The sequence below is a fragment of the Struthio camelus genome, chromosome 15, assembly GCF_040807025.1.
Source record: "Struthio camelus isolate bStrCam1 chromosome 15, bStrCam1.hap1, whole genome shotgun sequence".
In the NCBI taxonomy this organism is placed as follows: Eukaryota; Metazoa; Chordata; class Aves; order Struthioniformes; family Struthionidae; genus Struthio; species Struthio camelus.
In genome coordinates this window covers 11995019-12014290 of record NC_090956.1, presented here as the reverse complement: position 1 = coordinate 12014290, position 19272 = coordinate 11995019, and the positions used below count along the sequence as shown (strand labels likewise).

Sequence of the window (19272 nt, the reverse complement as noted above, 5' to 3'; positions counted from 1 at the left end):
ATCCCAGTAAATACGCATTAATGTGGAAACCACAGCAGTTCTGTCCTGGAGTTTTCTGTCAGCCAAACGGTTTACTAACATTTGGCACCATTGACTACTGGGGAGATAATTAAGAGAGAAAAGGAATTGTGTAAGATGTTATCACGGTAGTTGGTAAGTGATTCTATGTTAGGCACTAACATTGAGTCCCACTGGACAATGCTTTAGTTCATCAGAATGCATCACATAACTTTCTTCTGCCACTGAAGTAGACTTTGTGTAGACTGAAACTTTTATCAGTATAAAATGGTGAGTCATATTTTTCTTTTTCTGGCTAGCTTCATAAAACTGTCTTTTCTGATGGTTTATGGAGATAGTTAATTTAAAATACACTAGTGTGCAATGCATTTGTTTCCATGTTTAAACTTAATGCAGACTGGCTTTCTCAATACTTATTTTCTTAGAGGGATTATTTCAGATTCATTCTGCTAATGTAGATCCAGAGGCTTAGTCAAAAGATAAAACCTGTAACAGGCTACTTGATGAGGCTTTAAATGATGGATGGTGGGCAGAATGGGAAGCCAGTAATACAAGACAACTCTAATGAACAAATTTCCAAGCTCCTTTTTGTGCCAGCATCCCATTCTTACAGTGCCCCCATTATTTCCCATTGTGCCCCTCTTTCCCAACCCTCAAAATCCTCCAAAAATGACATATGTTTTTTGGTTCCTTCATGAATATTTTAAAACATCAATCTTTTATTTATTATTTTACACAATAAGTAAATGATTCAATAAGTAATATCCACAATCCAACAAATCAAGCGTTTTGCTAATTAAATGAATACAAAGAGCAAGCAGCTCAAAACAGTATAACTAAGAATGCTGAGAAAAATTAGTTGAATCAAAAGTTGGCTCAGAGTTTCCTTAGTAACAGATGCGTTCTGTTTCCATTTTTTATTCATTTGGAGAATGGTCTTTGTAAGTCCACAAAATGTTGTCCACAGATTACAAACAGGCAGTTATCATGGTAGGATAGATGCACAGATAGGCAATGACACCAATTATTTTCTGTCTCTCTGCTTTGCCAAAGACTAATCAATGTCAGCGTATCATTAGACATGAAATTGGTTTTCCTCCACTTCAACTGATAAATTCATGGAGGATTAAAACACAGAAAACTGGCAATGAAATCCCAATCTACTTTACTCTTTTTTTTTTTTTTTTTTTAATTGTGACTTCCACTTTAAGGTGGTTACCCCTCATTTATTCTGGAAAAAGTAAGTAAGAAAGTAAGTCTCCTTTTTAATGAATCTTCCAGACTGGATTCTCCTTCTCCACCTCATCAGTCCTTCCTTCTTTTTACTCCTTCTCTCCACCTCTCCCTTTCTATTCTGGCATAATTCTGTTCTGCAGTATTTCCAGCCACTCCATACGATTGTGTAATTATGAAAAATTTCAGTTTAATGTGCATACTTTAGGGATGGTTGTGTTTGGAAATGAGGCTAATAGATGGGCCTGATATTTCTGTTGCCAATAAACCAAAATCAGACCTGAAACTATCCCCGTTTTCATGTTTATATGTTTCTAAAAGTATCAAATACAGAGCCATCACTCATCTGACTAGAGGAAAATGGGAAAGGAGGACAATATATTAATTTAGTTCTTCTGTAAACAAAGAAATACACAGGGATATAGGTAGGAAATAATGAGATCCTTAAGTATTATAATGTTGCATGGATGCTTTAGAGTGAAATATGTAACTTTAGAAAATGTGATATCTATTTTAAGTTAAAAATGCGTAGTTATTCTCTTACAAACAGATACAGATTACATAATGTTTTTCGTTTAAGTATCCGCTCATTTCAAGCAGAGATAAAGACTAACTGTAGAGGCCACATCTGTTATGAAATATTGGATTACATTTCTCACATTAGAAGTGTCCTTAACAGTTGGGCTAATTAAAGATATTATCATGTTCTTATGATAAATATTTATAAATTGAAAATCTGGCACTTGTAAATATGTATTCCTACTATGCAAAGTTAAACCATACTAGTGAGCTGTACATCTAAGAAATCCTCCTGTGATTCTTCTTTAAATACATTCATTATACACAATATTGATCTGGAAAAAGTGATTCTATTGACAGTGAAAATCAACTCACTTCAGAACACTGTTTATCATTTAAGTGAATATATGTTTCTGAAAGCATATCTGTTAAACTTTTGAAACCTCTGAAAACTGTTTTCAAAGGTTTGCCTCCTTTACATGCGGAAGCTAAGTACAGGAAAAAAAAAACCTATGTGCAAAAACTGAGAATGAGCTGACCTAACGTTCTCATCTGTGAGATCTGTTGGAGTCAATCGATTCTGCGTGAAATGCATATTCAGCTTTTAAGAATTTTATGGTACTGATATAAATAGATTTCAATACAGCTTTGCATGGAAAAATAAAGAACCTGGCTAGTGGTCGAGGCAAAAATGTGATCCGCACATCATGTTTCTTGGATAAATGTAATTAATTTTTAAATTAAGCAGTCTATGTTAAAGGAGAAACACTTTTTCATATATATCTCATTCATGTATAATTTTCCTAGATTAGTACAGATATTTTCTGTGACCTGAAAAATGTAGGCATTTTTGCTGAGCTACAGAAAGATTTTACTTTGTCCTGAGAACCACTACTGACAGGCTGAAATTAATGACACTTAGCACTTAATATAGTAATAAGTGTTTCTTAATGACCCTAATATATAAGCAAATGTCTGAACATATTTAAGAGCTTTGCTGAATAAAACCTAAATTAGTATCTGGTTTTCCAGCAACAAAGTGAGAGAAGAATTTGTTGTTCAGAATGATATGACAAATGCAGGTGGTTTATCTAGGTAAGAGGCAATTTTTCAGATGTGGCAATATTTAAGTATTTATATTTAAGTATTTTTTATATTTAAGTATATTTAAGTATTTATATTTATATTTAAGTTTGTGTATACAGGAAAAAATAACAACCTAACTTTATTAAATGGCATTATTTTTCACTGTTCGTGATTGTAGATGCTGTAACTTCTAACAACCTTTGCTTATTAAAAGGATGTGATACCTACCAACTCCCCTTAGAAACGTTATAACAGGAAAGCAGAATTAAAGGGAAAATAAACTTTCTGAATATTAACAGCTTGAGATAAATAAATATTTGAGTACAAAACTTAAAGCAGGGTCTGAAAACTGCTGTTTCTAAAACTTACCAGACAACATACACTGCTTCATTATTTAATTGTCGTGTAATTTATTTATTGTCGTGTAATCAAAATTGACAAGGGAGTAATATTTTCCTTCTTCCTATCACTGAGACCCCAATTTTGGCAAAGCTCTTACACCAAGTGAGTAATCTCAGTGCTTGCTTATGTGTTGCTTTCTCGGTATTTAAGATAATACAGATTTAAATACCCTGAACTTTAGTGTTTAGATCAAAATCTTTTAACCTTGAAATTATGCACTCACGTACAAGTAGAGTGACCAAATTTAATATTTTCTACGTAATTTTATAAGAACAGTGTTTTTGAAGACTGTTCCCTAGGTGTGATAATAAAATTGCGCATGTAGGCACACACACACACCAACACTTACTATGATTTCCTATATCATATCCCTTTTTTTCCAGAAATTCAATAGCAAGACAGTACTACATACATTTATTTAATAGAATCTATAATGAAATTAAGTAATATTTGTTTTCTTCACTGTGCTGTAGTTTTAGTAGATAAAAAATATGTATTTTTTGATCCTTGGCGCACATGGCAAGACAGGATTGTTGTGGTTTCGTCAGGCCTCTCAGAAAGCTTCTTTTTAAATGGAAAAAGTAACTAAGCGAAACCAGGAAACCGTCTGAAAGGTCGTAAGAGGCATTCACAAAGATTAACTTTAAACATAGAGTGGCCTTCTCCAGATAGCACCTCTAAAGATTTATTTAGACCAGCAGTTTAATTAGACTATCTACACACTCCGGTGGTGCCTGTCATCTTTCCTCTGATTGTATAGGAAAAACAAATGAGACTAAGCTCTTGCTCCATATATCTGCACTTAGTGTCCTCATACAGTAAATATTTTTGACATAACTTTGCAGACTAATAGCTTGTCTTCTACTTGTTCAGACTCCCTGACTTCACTAGCTGTATCGAGCCCTCAGTTCTTTCATTTATACAGTGCATTTAAAGAAGAGTTTGCCTTTAAGTCTGTGGAATCATGTTTATTAATAACAGTGCACATGGTATTTTTTGTATTAACATGCTCACAGTTTGCAGTTATTCTAAATTCTCGTAGCTCTTCTGATGAAGAAGGTAAGGCAATATGGTGCTTCTAAAGGGGTACACAAAACAATTCTGTCATGTTGTTGTTTAAGGTAGACTCAAGCGGTTACAAAATTAAAGGTGTTCACTCCATTCACTTCTCAGTGAGACTATTTCCTTCTACCGGCATCCTGGTGCTAGAAATGGGTCAGGTTTATTTTTTAGCGAACAGGGTCTGAGAACTGCCTGAGCACTGTATAGGCCTGTTAATAGCACTGTGACTGATGGCTTCACATCTTTGTTTGCTGCTGTAACACCTGCTTGGTAGATGGAGTGATGTGAGCACTCCTCAAACTATAATGAGCGAAAAATCAATTTTATTCCACAAGAGAGGTTTTGCTTACAAAGATCACTAAATACTATGATTTGCTGTGTAGTGCTGGACTCTTGGAAAAAAAAAAAAAAAGATGTACACCACTGGGCGCAGGGAAAACAAAGCTATGGCAAACAGTGCCCATGGTTAATACGTGCTCTTGCACTGGGAGCTGGCAGAGTATCAGTTTGATGCACAAAATTGTTTTTGAGAATAGCTATTACTGCTGAGTTTTAAAAAGCTGATGTATGCTGGAAGTGAAAGGAAGAAGAAAAGTCAGGTTGTATCTAATACTCCAAGAACAATTTGTCACAGGCCAGCCGTGTCTTAAATGGTTGTATTTGCCAGAAAACATCTCCTCTTTGGGAGGGAGGGTGGGTGGGTATGCACACATGCACGCACTCGCACACACAGTCTCTTAGCGTAGCATCTCTCTGTGCCTGAATACTACTTTATTTTCTTGTGCTGCCTATGAAAAGGGTACCAAAGGGTGTTAACATGCAAGTTTTTCACTCAGTACAGTTTATTTGCTTTACCGAACTGCTTCTCCATCTATTTAATTTCATTTTTGGCGCTACTGCTATTCTTATCTAGCTTTAGCTAGTTTGGGGACAAAAATATATATAGCACTAGCTTTTGCTAGTATAGTTTTTGCTTTTCTTCAGTCCTTGATTGAGCAAGAGGTATGGCCAGTGATACCAGTGATTTTTTTTTTTTTAATAAGCACAGTTCTACTTTAAATGCAACCTAATTTTATCATTAAATAAAAGAAGTAGTTACCATAAAAGCAGAGTAACTAAACCAGAATGAAGATCTCTGTAGCCCACTCTACTGCTTCTATTAGCAGAACCCTAGGGAAGAGCAGAAGACAGCAAAGCATGTAATGATATTTCTTCGAAATACTCTTCCAGTCTCCAACAATGTGTCTTTCAGGGTCTTACTGAACCATATTAATGTTATTAATATACTGCTATTTAATAATGAATTATTTTATGGATTTGTCCAGTTCATTTTTGATTTTTGAAAACTCTCACCTTTCACAATGGTCCGTGGAAAGGAATTTCAAGTTTCACAGTTTGTGTTATGTGAAGAAAAAAAAATCCTTTATTTTGCCTTGAACTTTACCTGTGATTTGTACTGAGAGGCATAAATCTGTAAATGAAATGCAGTGAACATTGGTTCATGTTGATAGTTATTTAAAAAAAAAAAAAGAGAGAGTTCATTAATCAACACTTACAGAGTGATAATCTGGATCAGGTGATAAATTTCATTGCTCAGTCAGAACTATTATTTTTTTCCCCAAATTTTCTACAGAGTTCATGGGAAGAGAAGAAGGGTCTGTACTGTACGCATTACATATTTATTATGTCATTCATATTCCACTAATTTAGCCTTCTTCATTCTCTTACAGTCTCATTTGCTGAGAAAAGCATTTATTTAATTGAAGGCTCAGTCTAAATAAAGCATGCTACTGATTGCCTATGCTGATTATTCCAGGCATTCTCTTTCTAATTTGGAAAATCTGCTTGCTTTTCTGAGGTTTATTTTTATATTTGTAATTGTCTTCCTATATTTTCACACCATCCATAGCACTGGATTAAACAGTCCAAATTGAGGCTAGGCCAGTCACATTTTGGACACAGAAAATCTGACCAAAAATGGGTTTTTTTTGTACATTAGGAACTAGAGTTGGAAAACAACTTCTTCTGAATTAGAATTTTTTGGAAGCAAACCATGGAAGGGAGCTTAATTACAGAAATTAGAGTCAGACACCCTTGGAATTTAAAGTAGTTCAAGTCTGAATTCTTGCCCAGTCTCATCTGTTTGTGTGAGAAAAACTGTTTTCCAAGTATGTGTTTTCTTAAGAACTAACTTCTAATATTTCAAAATAAATGGAGATGCATTATTTTCCATATGTTTTTAACCTGTTTGGAACTCTGTAATCATTGCATCTAATTTCCTTTGAGACTGGGACTCAATCCATATTTCTTGAATTAACTTCAATTATCAAACCTCAGATAATGGTTTTAAAAAAATAATAAAGCTTACAGGATTTTACAAGTTTGGAAAAACAGATGTACTTCACAAAAATCTTACTGTCTCCTTGGAGATTTTTTTTTTTCCTCTTTTTGTTACCTAGTCTTGTATTTAGGGAGGTACTATTTCTGATCACTCAGCTCTCACTAATATTGCCATATACAAAGTTATGCTATACTACTTTTATTCCTGCAAGCTATTGAGCTCTGCCACTGTAAGACTTCAGCCTGTCAGAAGCTAGAGACCTTGGACAGAATTCACAATTTGGTGGAGGACATCTTGCCACTAAAACGTGAGTGTCTCCTTCCCATTGATACTGAAATCCCTGTAGGCAGCCAGTTGATGCTTATGGCAATACTTCAATAGTGTCAGCTTTCTGAGAGTACTTCCAAAGCGCATGTTTGATTTTTTTTTCTTTTTTTTTTAAATCAGGGTATTTGAAAACACATGCAATCCTATGCATACCGATTGTTAGCGCTGCCAGATTCAGGTATTGTCTGATTATCCAGAACGCCCCTACATAGCTGTACTTCTGATTTTCTAAGAATGAGTTCCCTAACAGGGAAAGCACCATGGGCTACCTCCTGCACTCACACAGGAAATCCTTGGTTTAAAGCATGGCTGTAATGTAGTCTTGTAGGAATCTCTCCCCTCAATCTTGCCTTAATGGGGAAAGAGAGAAGCCCAGCCACTGCATGCCTAACAATATCCACGTTTATGTGGTAAAGTAGATGAACACGGCGAAAAGGAAGACAATACGAATTTTTTAAAAAATCACGTTACATTTCAGTGGAATAATGTTATGTAATATAGCTGTATAAACCTGTATAAACTAAAGCAAAAGGAGTGCAAACATAGCATTTAGTTTTTAAACTAGAGATATTTTAAAATTAGAATAAACTATTCCTTAAACCGACAGGTTTAAGAAAGTGACTGTTGGTCCACATGGAAGGAGGTAGGCCATGGTCCCATTTCCTCCCTGCTCTGAACAGAGCTGGAGGAACGCCCAATCTTACGTGGTCTTGCATTTCTCTTACTAAGTAACAGAATGTAATAGCAGTACAGTACTAAGTAAGGGAGAAAAGTCCAGGAATTATGGGAGCGCAACTGAACAATAAGGTAGGACTGGGCTGTAATCACTCTCATAGGAATTATACGTGACACACAGCTAAATGCCTTTGTTCTCGTACAGTGCAATTATGTCAAAATCATGCTGACCCCTTTTCCCTGCTGCTGCAAAATTGTTCAGAAGAGTTTCTCAGAATGATAAGGTATAATTTGAGGAAAGAAGATGCTGCAGTTTTAAAATTCTGTAAAATAACCTTAGTTTCTCTAACAGACAAACTGACTTATTTTTGCTATTCAGCTTGTAGTTTCCATTCCGATAATGAACCATTTTCTCATCCGATTCTTGTCAGCATGCTAACAACACTGGGATAGCTAAAGGGTTTTGTTGGTTTTTTTTGAATTTTTCAAAAATCTGGTCTTGTTATTTGTGCATTTCTTCAGAATGTAATCTGAGTTTTGTTTAAAATGCTCTTTTCATAGTATCACCTGAAAGAGATGGAGAATATTTCATATAGGACACAGTTTCTTTTAGAACATTAGCCTGCTTTGGATGGTTTTGGGATTCAGAAGTACTAGAAAGTGTTCATCACTACAAAGGATAATCTCTTCCAAAGCAGAACTACTGCAGTGTATTTGGACACGACAGTAGTATACATAATTTGCTCCTGAGCCTGGCAGTCATAGCCTTCCTTTTCTGTACCAAACTTCTTTGAAGGACCTAAAGCAAATTTCAGTTATACATTTATACCTCCTTCCCCAGCAGGTCAGTCAGATAGATAGTTTAACAGTATCCAGTATACCATCTCTGTAAGAAAAGCCCTTTTTAATACAACCTGCATTGGGTTTTGGGTTACAAAGATTGAAGAGAGTGCCAGGAGAAAAAGAGAAAAATGGGAAACGCTGATAAAAACTGTCCACCTTACCAAAGCTGTTGAACAACCTCTCATTCACTGATTTTTATCATTCAGCGTTTAAGTTCCTGTAATGACTACTTATTTGGCATGTTGGCTTTAGAAAGTAGACTCTGGAAACAGTAGAGGAGAAAAAAAACTGAGTATTTTCAAATTTGCTGTGAAATAGCTATACAACAGAAACCGCGAAGAAAGTATTTTTACCATATTTTTGACATGGAAAGTGTGTCGAAATTAAGATATGACTTTTGTTTGAAATTTGAGGGGAAAAGGTGACTTGTGTTTTAAAGGTACTGTTTATGAATGAACAGACAGATAGCTGAATTTCCTCAGCACCCTTACCTGGTGCGTTATCTAAGCCACTTTGTAACCTTACAATCAAAAAGGATGTCTGAAGTGACAAAATGCAATGTATACATTAGATTAGCATAAAAACAAACTATTAACTTGCTTCATGGTCAAGGAAATGAAGAGTCTAAGGTTTATCAACATTTTTAAGTATTACATCTCTTCAGATGACATTTATTTACACATACAAAAGATGTATGAAATACTCAAAAAGTATCAAAGATTTGACCATCTGTTATTTCAGAAATCAAGAATTAAAAACAAATCACTGCTCTGGCTACTTTTTATAAGTAGGGACTGTATCTTTTTGTGTATAGCCGAATGTACTGAATTTAACTGCATTTAACTGACCCAAGCAAACCTTAAAGTAGGTTATTAATAGTGCCTGCAAGGACAAACACTGTTTATTTCTCACAGGGTTTAGAAAAAAGGGATTGGGAGGGGTACTAACAATTTGACAGTATTACTTCAGAAAAACATTTGAAATGAATAAATTAAGTTTGAGTGCACACATCTTAAGATTCTTTTTATGTTTAAGATCAAAAGAAAAGCAAAGTAAATTGCCTGCTTGTCATCTTAGTATTATTGCATTGGCTGGTTCAGATTTCCTTCTTATGCTAACTAACAAAACTAAGTGGAATGCAGTTGAGTGAATAAAAAAGTATTAGTAAAGGAAAAAAACAACATCTGTTACACTTTGTATTAATACAAAGCAGTGACCTGTTTCTTTGTTCAAGATGTAATATATTGTAGCAGAACAGTAACAGAAATTAACACTAGCACTGGAAATAGAAAGTAACTGAAAACTGAAGTCTGGGCAAAATTTGCACTGGGCGATACCTAAAGTAGATACTAAATTCTAGCAGAGGCTGATCTTAAGCGGCTAGATTCAAAAAGGCATTCCATCACTGAGCACCCGTCTAGCAGGCATTAGGAGCTAAATGACGTATACTACAAGGGGAATTTGGGTGAACAGCATCCATAAACACCAGCTACTTTAGAACAAATCTGCCTCACATAGCCAACAGGATATACAGAAGAGGGTTTAAATCACATCCTCTCTGGTCTGAGGTATCATATTTTGGTCTGCTTAGACATCACTCTTATTTTAGTTCTGTACCAAAATAACTTCTTGAGTGTAGGCAGTTAGCAGATGTTAAACATAATTATGGTAAAGTTGCAGTATTTGCCCAAGAAGAAAGAAGCTGCATGATTCATGGGCCTTAACTTTCTACCTGGTGTCTGCTGTTTTTTAGGCTAAAAGGTTGCTGAGTCTAGGATGGGTTCCTCAAAAATCTTCTTTTGAATCCTGAAAAACAGGGAGATTTTTGTTTTTCTTCTAGCATAACTAAAGTTGCTGTATTACTTTTGTATTCTCTATTGCTTTCCTTCCAGTTACACTGAAATTCTCTTTTGGGGTTTGGTTTACATATGTGGTGACACAAAGTCTTGACTTTTGTTCCTCTTTTTAATTCCAAAGATTAAATTCTGTGAATGCTGGAAAGATGTTACTTTAGAAACCCTAATGCTTCTGGTAAAAAGAAACAGCACTAAGGACTTATTTGCCTTACTAACGGAGAGTATTACCTGGGGTTTCATCTCACTATAGTTTTATGGTTGTTACTTTATTTTTTTTTAAAGTTTTTTCACATACTACAATAGCTTTGCTTATCTGCAGAAGAAGTGGACAATATTGAAAAGAACTTACGTTATTATAGTAGCACTGTCACTTACTGGAAGGTAGCACGGATATTTTACACATCCAGCTGGTATAGTAATAAAGCAGGCCAAACAATAGGTGCCTAAAAGATGGATTGCTGGTATCTTCATTTGACTGCCAATTAAGATTCTGTAGGTAAAGAATAAGATACAATAAGGTCCCATGCTAGGTGTTTGCTTGAGAGTGGAGTCTAGAACACTGCTGGAGATCATAGGTTCCTTGTCTAGTGCTTGAAGAAGAGCAAAGTGCTACACCCGTGGGCCCATCAGAGCCAGCTGAGGGCAAACTGGTAACACTAAGCATAGGGTGTCATATGTCTGCCCCACAAGCAAGCACCTTATTCAGAGGCTGCAATAAGCAGCTCCATCTACTCAGCATCCTCTCCTACCTGATCAAGACTTGTTTGTTTAAGTAAGTGCGTTGCTACAGAGGAAGATGCATCCCACTTCAGCAACTGGGACTGTCATACATAAAGCTCCCCCTAAGTAAGTTCAGTTTTGTGCTCTGTTTTGGGAAGTAAGAGACGAGAATGCCGGCTACCACCCCCATAAGCAGGTCTAGATGGGCACTTGCCCGTCGCTGTGCAGAAAGGAATGTAAGAATCACTGGGGGCAAACACAGCCTAGTGATTTGGGTATGTGTGTTTATAATGAGGAAGAAAGAAATGCTGAGTTCTGCTGCCAGAATTGCTTAAGTATATTACATTAAGCAGTCACTGCAATAGCCTGCAAGATGGTAGGGAGCTAGAACTGACTCCCCATTCTCAAATTACCTGTAGCATCAGTTGTAAAACATCCTTATGTTATGATTCCACGGATCCGAGTAGTATCTAAAAAGCATAAGATCTTTATGAAGAGTCCATTATGTCACAGGACTTTTGTATTCTACCATTCTTTTGAAGTATTCTGATTGATCTTCTCCCAGGGAAGAAGAACTAAGAATGTTTTGCTAGGATACTGCAGCTGAATCAAAGTAATCGTCTCTTTTATTATGCTGAATTGCAAATTTAATTTTTGCACCAGAAAGGTGAGTATGTTGCACGGAGCAAAGAGAATTCGTACTGATAAACTAAATAGGATGACTTTCATAAGTATAGAAAAGTTCCAGTGGAGAATAACCTTCATGTGCCACTAAGACATGTTATTTCATTCTGTTTTCTACTTTCAATCATTTGCTATTTACATAAAGGTTAGGATTGTGCCATATCAGTATCTCTGTAGATTTTACCAAGCACACAGCAGAGTATTTTATATTTTGATTTTCCAAGCTGCTTAACTATTAACTATAGCCTATAGTTGAGCCTAGGTTGAACCTACACAATTTTTTTTGTCAGCACTTTGAAGATTTTTACAGCAATCTTCAAATCAGTATCTCACATGAAAGCAAAGGAAAGCATTGATGTAGCTGACTGTCTTCAGACAGCTTCACTTGCTTTCCTCTTAATTCAATTGCTGTGAAAGAGGTCTAAATCCATGGTAGGAGGAAGGACGAAAGGTTTTCTGGCTAGGGAAATAAGGATTTCCTTGTGAAGTTATAGGTGTGTTCCTAACAACAGCTCTTTGCCTTTAAATTGCCTCTGCTGTTACCCAGAGTTTCTGCTATCTGAAGGTAAAAATCAATTGTTGTTAGAATTTTTTTTATGTCTTTTAAGCCTACAGCATCTCACAAACTATCCCTTCTCAGGGACTCTTCTTAATCAGGTATCACAGTCACATACCCTTCTATTTGGCTTTACAATGCAAGGCTGGCAGGTGGAGCAGTACTACTGGCCATCTAGGCAGCTCACTACCCAAACTGTCCAATCTGTCAGTAAACACGACCATAGATTGATCCAATCTACAAAATGCAAGCAATGCATATCCACATTTAGAGAAAAGTCCCAGGGATTATTTAATGCATCTTACAGAAACCACCACCACTGTGGAAAAAGTGACGGAACCAATACTTGGAGACGGACTCTGGCAACAACAGGGATTTACTGTAGGCAATAACTAGAGTAATCACCCTATTACTACCGAAATTCCTGTGTCATGCGGAGGAATTAGGGGAGGCAGTGCAACACAGCCAGTGACAAGGTCCTTGGTAGCAAGACCAGATTCACTGCCATTTTTCCTTCAAAGACTGGGTTACTTTACATCATAGTTTTTTAAAACTCTTTTCTACTCCTTAGGGAAGGCTTTCAGAAACAAACAAATGTGTGTAATGTGGGGAGATCCTTCTTTCATATAGGTGAGAAGAATTAGAGGCTTTTTAAGGAAACCAGAATTTCCCAGTCTTCCTGTATGCAAATATTACATAGCAAAAATCTCGCATGGCTGGATACGATAATACATACCACATGTCTCAGAGAGGGTAGCGGGCATCTTCCAGGCAGTCAGCAGCAGGAGATGACAGTGGCTCCTCAGAACGCCAGTTATTTCACCAGTACCAGCAGCTCTCAAACTCCAGTGGCTGTGAATACACTATGAAAACAAAGTGAGAGCCTGTGGGTTTGAAGGGCCAAAGAACTGGAAATCATTTCTCCTGCATCAGGTTAACACAGGCTGCTTTCTACTGTGCTGTTAGGCTCTTGGTATTAGATGTGGGAATTGGAAAGGTAATTTCGTTATAAGTGGCTGAGTATTTAAGACTAGCTTTAGCCTAGTGTGGTGAGCAAGACCCTCACTGTGTGCTGAAAGAAAGAATGCCATCGGGGAACACCAGTAGCTAGCAATTGTCCACGTGTACCCTGAGTGTGACTAAACCTTCACTTTTCCATGCTACCCTACTCAGGAACAGCCACATATTTAGAGTTTTGTTTTGTTAGTTTATTTTTTCAATATGATTATGTTTAGCAAGGTACAGCACTTACAGATTATTCCAGCAAAATATATCTCTATTATAACACAACAGGTTTTCAGCCAACCTAGCAAACTGTATGGGCCCACTTCCACTCCTAATAGGAAAGACTCAGTTTCAGGAAATAGTCGGTGACCTTTGATTACCTGCTGGCCATCTAGTCATATTTGTCAGAGGATACTTGGTGTGTTTTTTGAGTAACTAAGTATTAACCTAAAATATTTCCAGATGCTTATGCAGAACCATCAAAGTGCCTACATGACTGAGGAGCACATAACCTATTGAATTTAAATAGAAAAAAATACTTGTAAATCATGTAGGTACTTTTGAAAATACCACTCTCCTTAATTTTTCAACTGTCATTAAGGGTTAGGACACTATATCCTAAATCAACAGCAGAGTGTAGCAATTTAAGATATAAAATTCATTCACATGCTTTGTATTTGATAATAAATAACACAATTTCCAGTATTTTCAGCTATCAGATCCAGTAGTTTTTCTATCTCAGAACAGTGTGAAATAGGAATACATGTGGCCTCAGGAAGCTGTGAGTCTGACATACAAGGCTCTTAGACTGAGCATAGGAAAAAAAAAAGAAAAGAAAAACTTTGTAAAATTTACTATTTATGCTTACCTCACATTTTTCATTTCCCATTTACATAAAGTGATTTGCACTATATTTGAAAGCAATATACATTACCAATAATAAGCTGCAGAACTGCCTTTCTGTTTAATTTATTATAACATGCATTTGTAAAGAAAAAAAATCAGATCTTGCCCAAATAGCTTACCGCAAATACCTATACTAGGATTTTCAGATTTTCTAAGTTACCATTCAACTTACTTGCCTTTTGGGTAGTCCGAGCAAACAGAATAATATGAATGGTCTTAAAAGAATTTTAGAAACATTTCCAGAAGCATGTTAAGAACTGCTCTCACTTACAGATGCATGTTCCTATCAAAATAAATGTGTCTGTCTATTAGAAAATAATTCAGTCAAGGATTTCAAAGTACTTTATAAAGCCTTAAATATAAAGTGTGCTTGTTTCCTTTACCTGCTACTGGTTATTGTTTAGCTTTTCTCCTACTCCTAACCAATCTTGGATGATATCTTGGATGATACTTGCATGCTACCTACCCAGAATTTTTTGATGCGACATACGGCTGTTTTCTGCAACAGATCGAAAGTATTTCTTTCAAGTTCATAATAACTTTCCCTCAATACAGTTCAAGATACAAATGATTTAAAACAAAACAAAACAAAACAAAACAAAAAGCCTTAAATCATTTAAGAATACCAAAAAATTCAGAACAAAACAGCCTTGTTTGTATCCCATACTAGGTAAATATTAATTCATATGATTACCGTTCTTAGCTCTTCTTGCAGCCTGTCAACCTTTCCCTTCTTGGTTATTCTCATCTTTCTTCTCCTCTTATAATCATGCACAGCCTCTCAGTTTATAAGGTTTCTTTGACGTGCTTGGCTTATTTTCTCATTCCAGGTATCATCTGTGCCATACCCCCAGTATCTCTGCAGAACATATTACAAATTATCTTCTCAACTATGTCTGTTTGTTTTGACTTTTTTTAAGGTCACCAGCCTTGGGTAAACAGGTTTAAGCTCTCCTTAATTTTCTCCATGTTAATTGACAAATACAGCTATAGGATGCTTGCCTTTAAACTCGTCTTTCAGAAGCACCATTCTTTAGCCAGTTATTTATTACTATTTTGTTTTTAATGTCAAACTTAATACTTAATTTTTAATTTCATACTGTATAAATCATTAAGAAAATGAAGGAAAACACCTGTAGCTGTAGCTTGCTAGAGAATTTTCTCTACAACCCTCGGTAGCTGCGTAAGCCTTGGCATATAACCTAAACAGTGTCTTCTAGTGTAAATACATTTTATACATAACCTGCAACTGCCAACTAAATACATACTTGCTTGTTTGTTTGTTTTAAAACAGGCGTTAAAGCTGTGTTTTCTGGACATTACCACAGGAATGCTGGAGGGTCCTACAGAGGACTGGAAATGGTGGTTTCATCAGCAATAGGATGTCAGCTGGGAGAAGATGAGCATGGGCTTAGAGTGGTTGTTGTCACAGCTGAAAAGATTGTTCATAGATATTACAGTTTAAATGAACTGAGCAGCCAAGGAATAGATAAAGATCTGGTGGATATGCTTGCTAAGCAAAATTAGGCTATATCAAATCCCTTTTAACTCAAGTGGTGGATGTGGTTTTTTCCCACATTAAACGAATAGAAATATTCAGAAGTTTCCAGAAGCTGAAGGTACACATTTCTCATTATGCATCATGCCCCAAACCAACTATTTGTTTAAATCCTAAATAACAAAACAAGAAAGCTTTTAAAGTGTTTCCCTTTTAGAAAATGAGACCTCTGAGTAAATGGAAAAATAAAGGAACGAATATGGTAATGCATCTTTGAAAAGGACTGTCCTAAGATTTTTTTACTCTGCTCCTGGACTTTCTTATGAGAGAGGAACTGTATCCAGGAATGAGAGTAGTTGCTTCTAAATAACCCTGCAACTCAAGTCTGTATTAATTTGATATTTAAGACATTTTAAAATCAGTAAATTAAATCATTTCTGTTTACACTCCGAACAATAAAAATGTGTCATGTTTTTACTCCAGAGGGACAAATCTAAAACTCAGTGAAATCAACAGCTTCCCACTGATTTTTAACAACTTTTGGATCAGACCTTGTTGCCTACAGAGGTCATATTTTCTCCCATTTCACATAATCTCATCTTCTTAGTTCTTCAGAGTCAACAGCAATAAGAGAGCAAACACATTCTGCAAAGTCACAATTTATTTTTTTCGTTATATCCTGATTTTATATTATGAAATGTCTATAAATGAAGCTAATATAGCTGCCTCTGAGAGAAATTAAACATGGAACAATTATTTTCCTTTTGAAATTTAAGCACCATTCAATTAGCATATATTATTGCTCTGTCTTCAAAAGCTGGAATACCTATACAGAAAACTGTCATCAGTAGTCACTTTGTTGAGTCCTAGACAAGTGGAAAGCTTTGATTTTTAAATGTAATTTAAAGTGCCTTGTTGTAATATTATAGCCAATTAATGTTAAATCCTGTAAAAGGTGCATTTTCTTCACTGGAATACATCTAAAAAACAAGTGATGTTAACAAGATGAAGAGAAAAAATCACATTCTAAGTTCATGTGCTGCAAACTGCCTAATTTTGTAGCAAGTGTGTCTGATTTGTTTACTATTGAATTAAAAAAAAAAAACAACCTGTCTTCATGTAACTAACACATACCTCTTTTTTTTACGTTCAAGTATTTAGCTGAACATATTATAATACCTGTCACAGGTGATCCGGCAATAGAGCTAGCAGAGCTTTACCACCTGAAGATGGACGAACACAAATAGGACTGGGCAAAAAAGTAATGAATCACACACAGCCCCATACCCGACACGCGTGCGTGCATGCCCACACACACACACACACACACACACAGTCCCTAGAAGATACTACAGGTGTTTAAGTATGGTGAGTGAGGCGATATACTATGCTAAAGCGTTAGTTTCATTACATTTTAGTCACAACAGTTTATCTAAACTTCAACCTTTATTTGTGGGGCTGGTGAAACTCTAAATTCTGTAAAATCTTGGACAGCTGTGTTCTTCAAACAGTGAAACAGCTGTACCTGTAGCTGGACAGGACCAAACATGGCCTACCTTCCCATGCTAATTGCCTCAGCATAGGTCCTGTTTGATTCAAAAGGAAGGAAAAGGATTCTGCTTTAATTCTCCAGCTGGTTTTGCTTAGCTGAATGCTTTCACAGTCTTACTTTCAAGCAAACAGCTGGGAACTGAGAACTACTTTGAAATAGGCAAGTACCCAAATGGTAAGTTCATCACAAGTTAGGCACCCGTTATTTCTAATGCTCTTTCAAAAATCTGACTGTTTGCGTAGATGTCTCTTAAGCCATTGAGTACTTTTAAAATGTGGTCTTAGGTAGCCTGGAGCGTTAATAATCACAGCTAATTAACGGCTTGTTGAAGGATCTGATGCAACTCTGTTTTGTGGAGGGAAGAACGGTCGCTTTATGACCTGTATCTTTTAACTCTGTCAGTTTAAATCTTAGGGCTGAAGTAGTTCACCTGAGCGAGCTGAGAGAATCCAAGCATGGCGTGTTCTCTTTGCTCTGGCACAGGATTGTAAAGCAGAATGTAGAAAACGTTTAAATTGCTTTTTAATATGCCTGTTTTTTAAAGGATATAATTTTAACTGAATGTATGAAGCTTGGGAGAGCCAAACTTAACTTCAGGAGAAAGTCTTTCCGCAAATATGAAGGTGTTAATAGTACTTGCATATAGTGTTCTAAAAAAATGATTTCAGAGGTATGATGTACTAATATAAAAAAAGAAATGCTTTATAAACCTAATGTTATTTCATGGCTTTAAAATAATTCTTTCAAGTTTTGTCCTTTTTTTGTAAATGACATTTTATCATTAGAAATTCTGTGATGTTTTGTCATGAAAGTACCTAAGTACAAATCTGGAGTTCAATTTAAAAAAATAAAGGTTGCTTTATGTCCCAAATATTGCTTTTATTTAGTGATTTCTAAGAATACTTTGTTACATTCATTTTTAAAAATAATACTAGATTTGTCTTTAGTTTGTAGCAAACTAACTAAGCATTTGTCTTTAGTTTGTAGCTAGCTTTGTAAGATAGCAACGTTGCGGGGGGGAGGTGTTGTTCAATACGTGCATTCTCTTCCAGCACAGGACTTTAGGAGCTAACTGCAGTGTTGTGTGGTTACGTATTACACTGCATTCAACCAACACTACTCCCTATTAGGCTTTGATATAATATTTATAAAGAGAAAAATTCATGAAAGGGAAAGAGATCGATTTACGCCTTCAGCCTCACAACTTACTTATTGTATACATTGTAAAATCATAGTGGTTTATGTTCAGATTCACCCACGAACAATGCTGAAATGAAGTATCCATGTTCCACCCCTTTCAGTGAGCAGGGAACACCACCCCACCCCACCCCACCCCACCCCACACCACTGTTGTTCCACTGTTGTTACTTCTGCAGTCACAGGTGGGGCTTTTTCAGATTTACAGAAAGCCTCCCGGAATGAAATCCCACTGTTTTCCCTTCACCTCTCTCTCCCAAAACTCTACTCTCTACTTCTGCAAACTTACTCTTACATAGGTAAGCTTAAAAACAATTGTGCTAGTATGATTCCTGCTTAGCTTCATCTGAAGTTTGACCAATCTTTAATTAATCAAAAATGGGGATTTTTCTGACGATCAGATTCCAAGAGAAGAGTAGCGCTACGGCCTCCAGTATTTTCCACCTGCTGGAGCAGCTGCTACACTCATTAGCCGTACACTGTAAGTATTTTTTTGTTGTTAGTTATGCAAATCAGAAGGTATTAAATGGGCAATCAAGCAGGAAGCTACCTTGGGCAATAGGAGACCAGACAGGAGACCCATCCACCTATCTTTGTTGTCAAAGGCTCGAAGTGGCTTCCACCTTTATGCGCTGCTAGATCTAGACCTACCGTACCTCTGGGCAAAAGCAGAGTCAACCTTAATTTTCTATGATGTATTTTAATTAGGAGAGAGGTCTCGAGCTGGGGTGATGGCAGGAAGTTCATTCAGCAACAGCAATACTGTTAACAGATCTGTGCAATACCTTCTTC

At 36.2% G+C, this 19272-nt stretch overlaps 1 protein-coding gene and 1 long non-coding RNA gene across 7 annotated transcripts in view; one reads left to right on the top strand and one right to left on the bottom strand.

The window, feature by feature from the left end:
- The window catches only part of CPPED1 (calcineurin like phosphoesterase domain containing 1), a 54612-nt gene extending 36458 nt beyond the window's left edge, over positions 1-18154 (top strand). For 2 of the 6 annotated variants that reach the window (XM_068908113.1, XM_068908112.1), the window contains 2 exons: positions 6873-6968; positions 15528-18154. In XM_068908113.1, coding sequence (XP_068764214.1) covers positions 6873-6968; positions 15528-15760 — 329 coding nt within the window. In that variant the 3' untranslated portion in view covers positions 15761-18154. Of the gene's footprint in view, positions 1-6872; positions 6969-7108; positions 8673-15527 lie in introns of those variants that run through there. The other 4 variants (XM_068908117.1, XM_068908116.1, XM_068908115.1 and 1 more) reach the window with 2 other exon arrangements.
- LOC138061041 (uncharacterized) lies at positions 1183-8712 on the bottom strand. Its single transcript, XR_011134640.1, has 2 exons — positions 8668-8712; positions 1183-5791 (listed from the first exon to the last, which is right to left on the bottom strand). It is a non-coding gene; the product is annotated as an uncharacterized lncRNA (long non-coding RNA).
- Positions 18155-19272: the final 1118 nt, after the last annotated feature.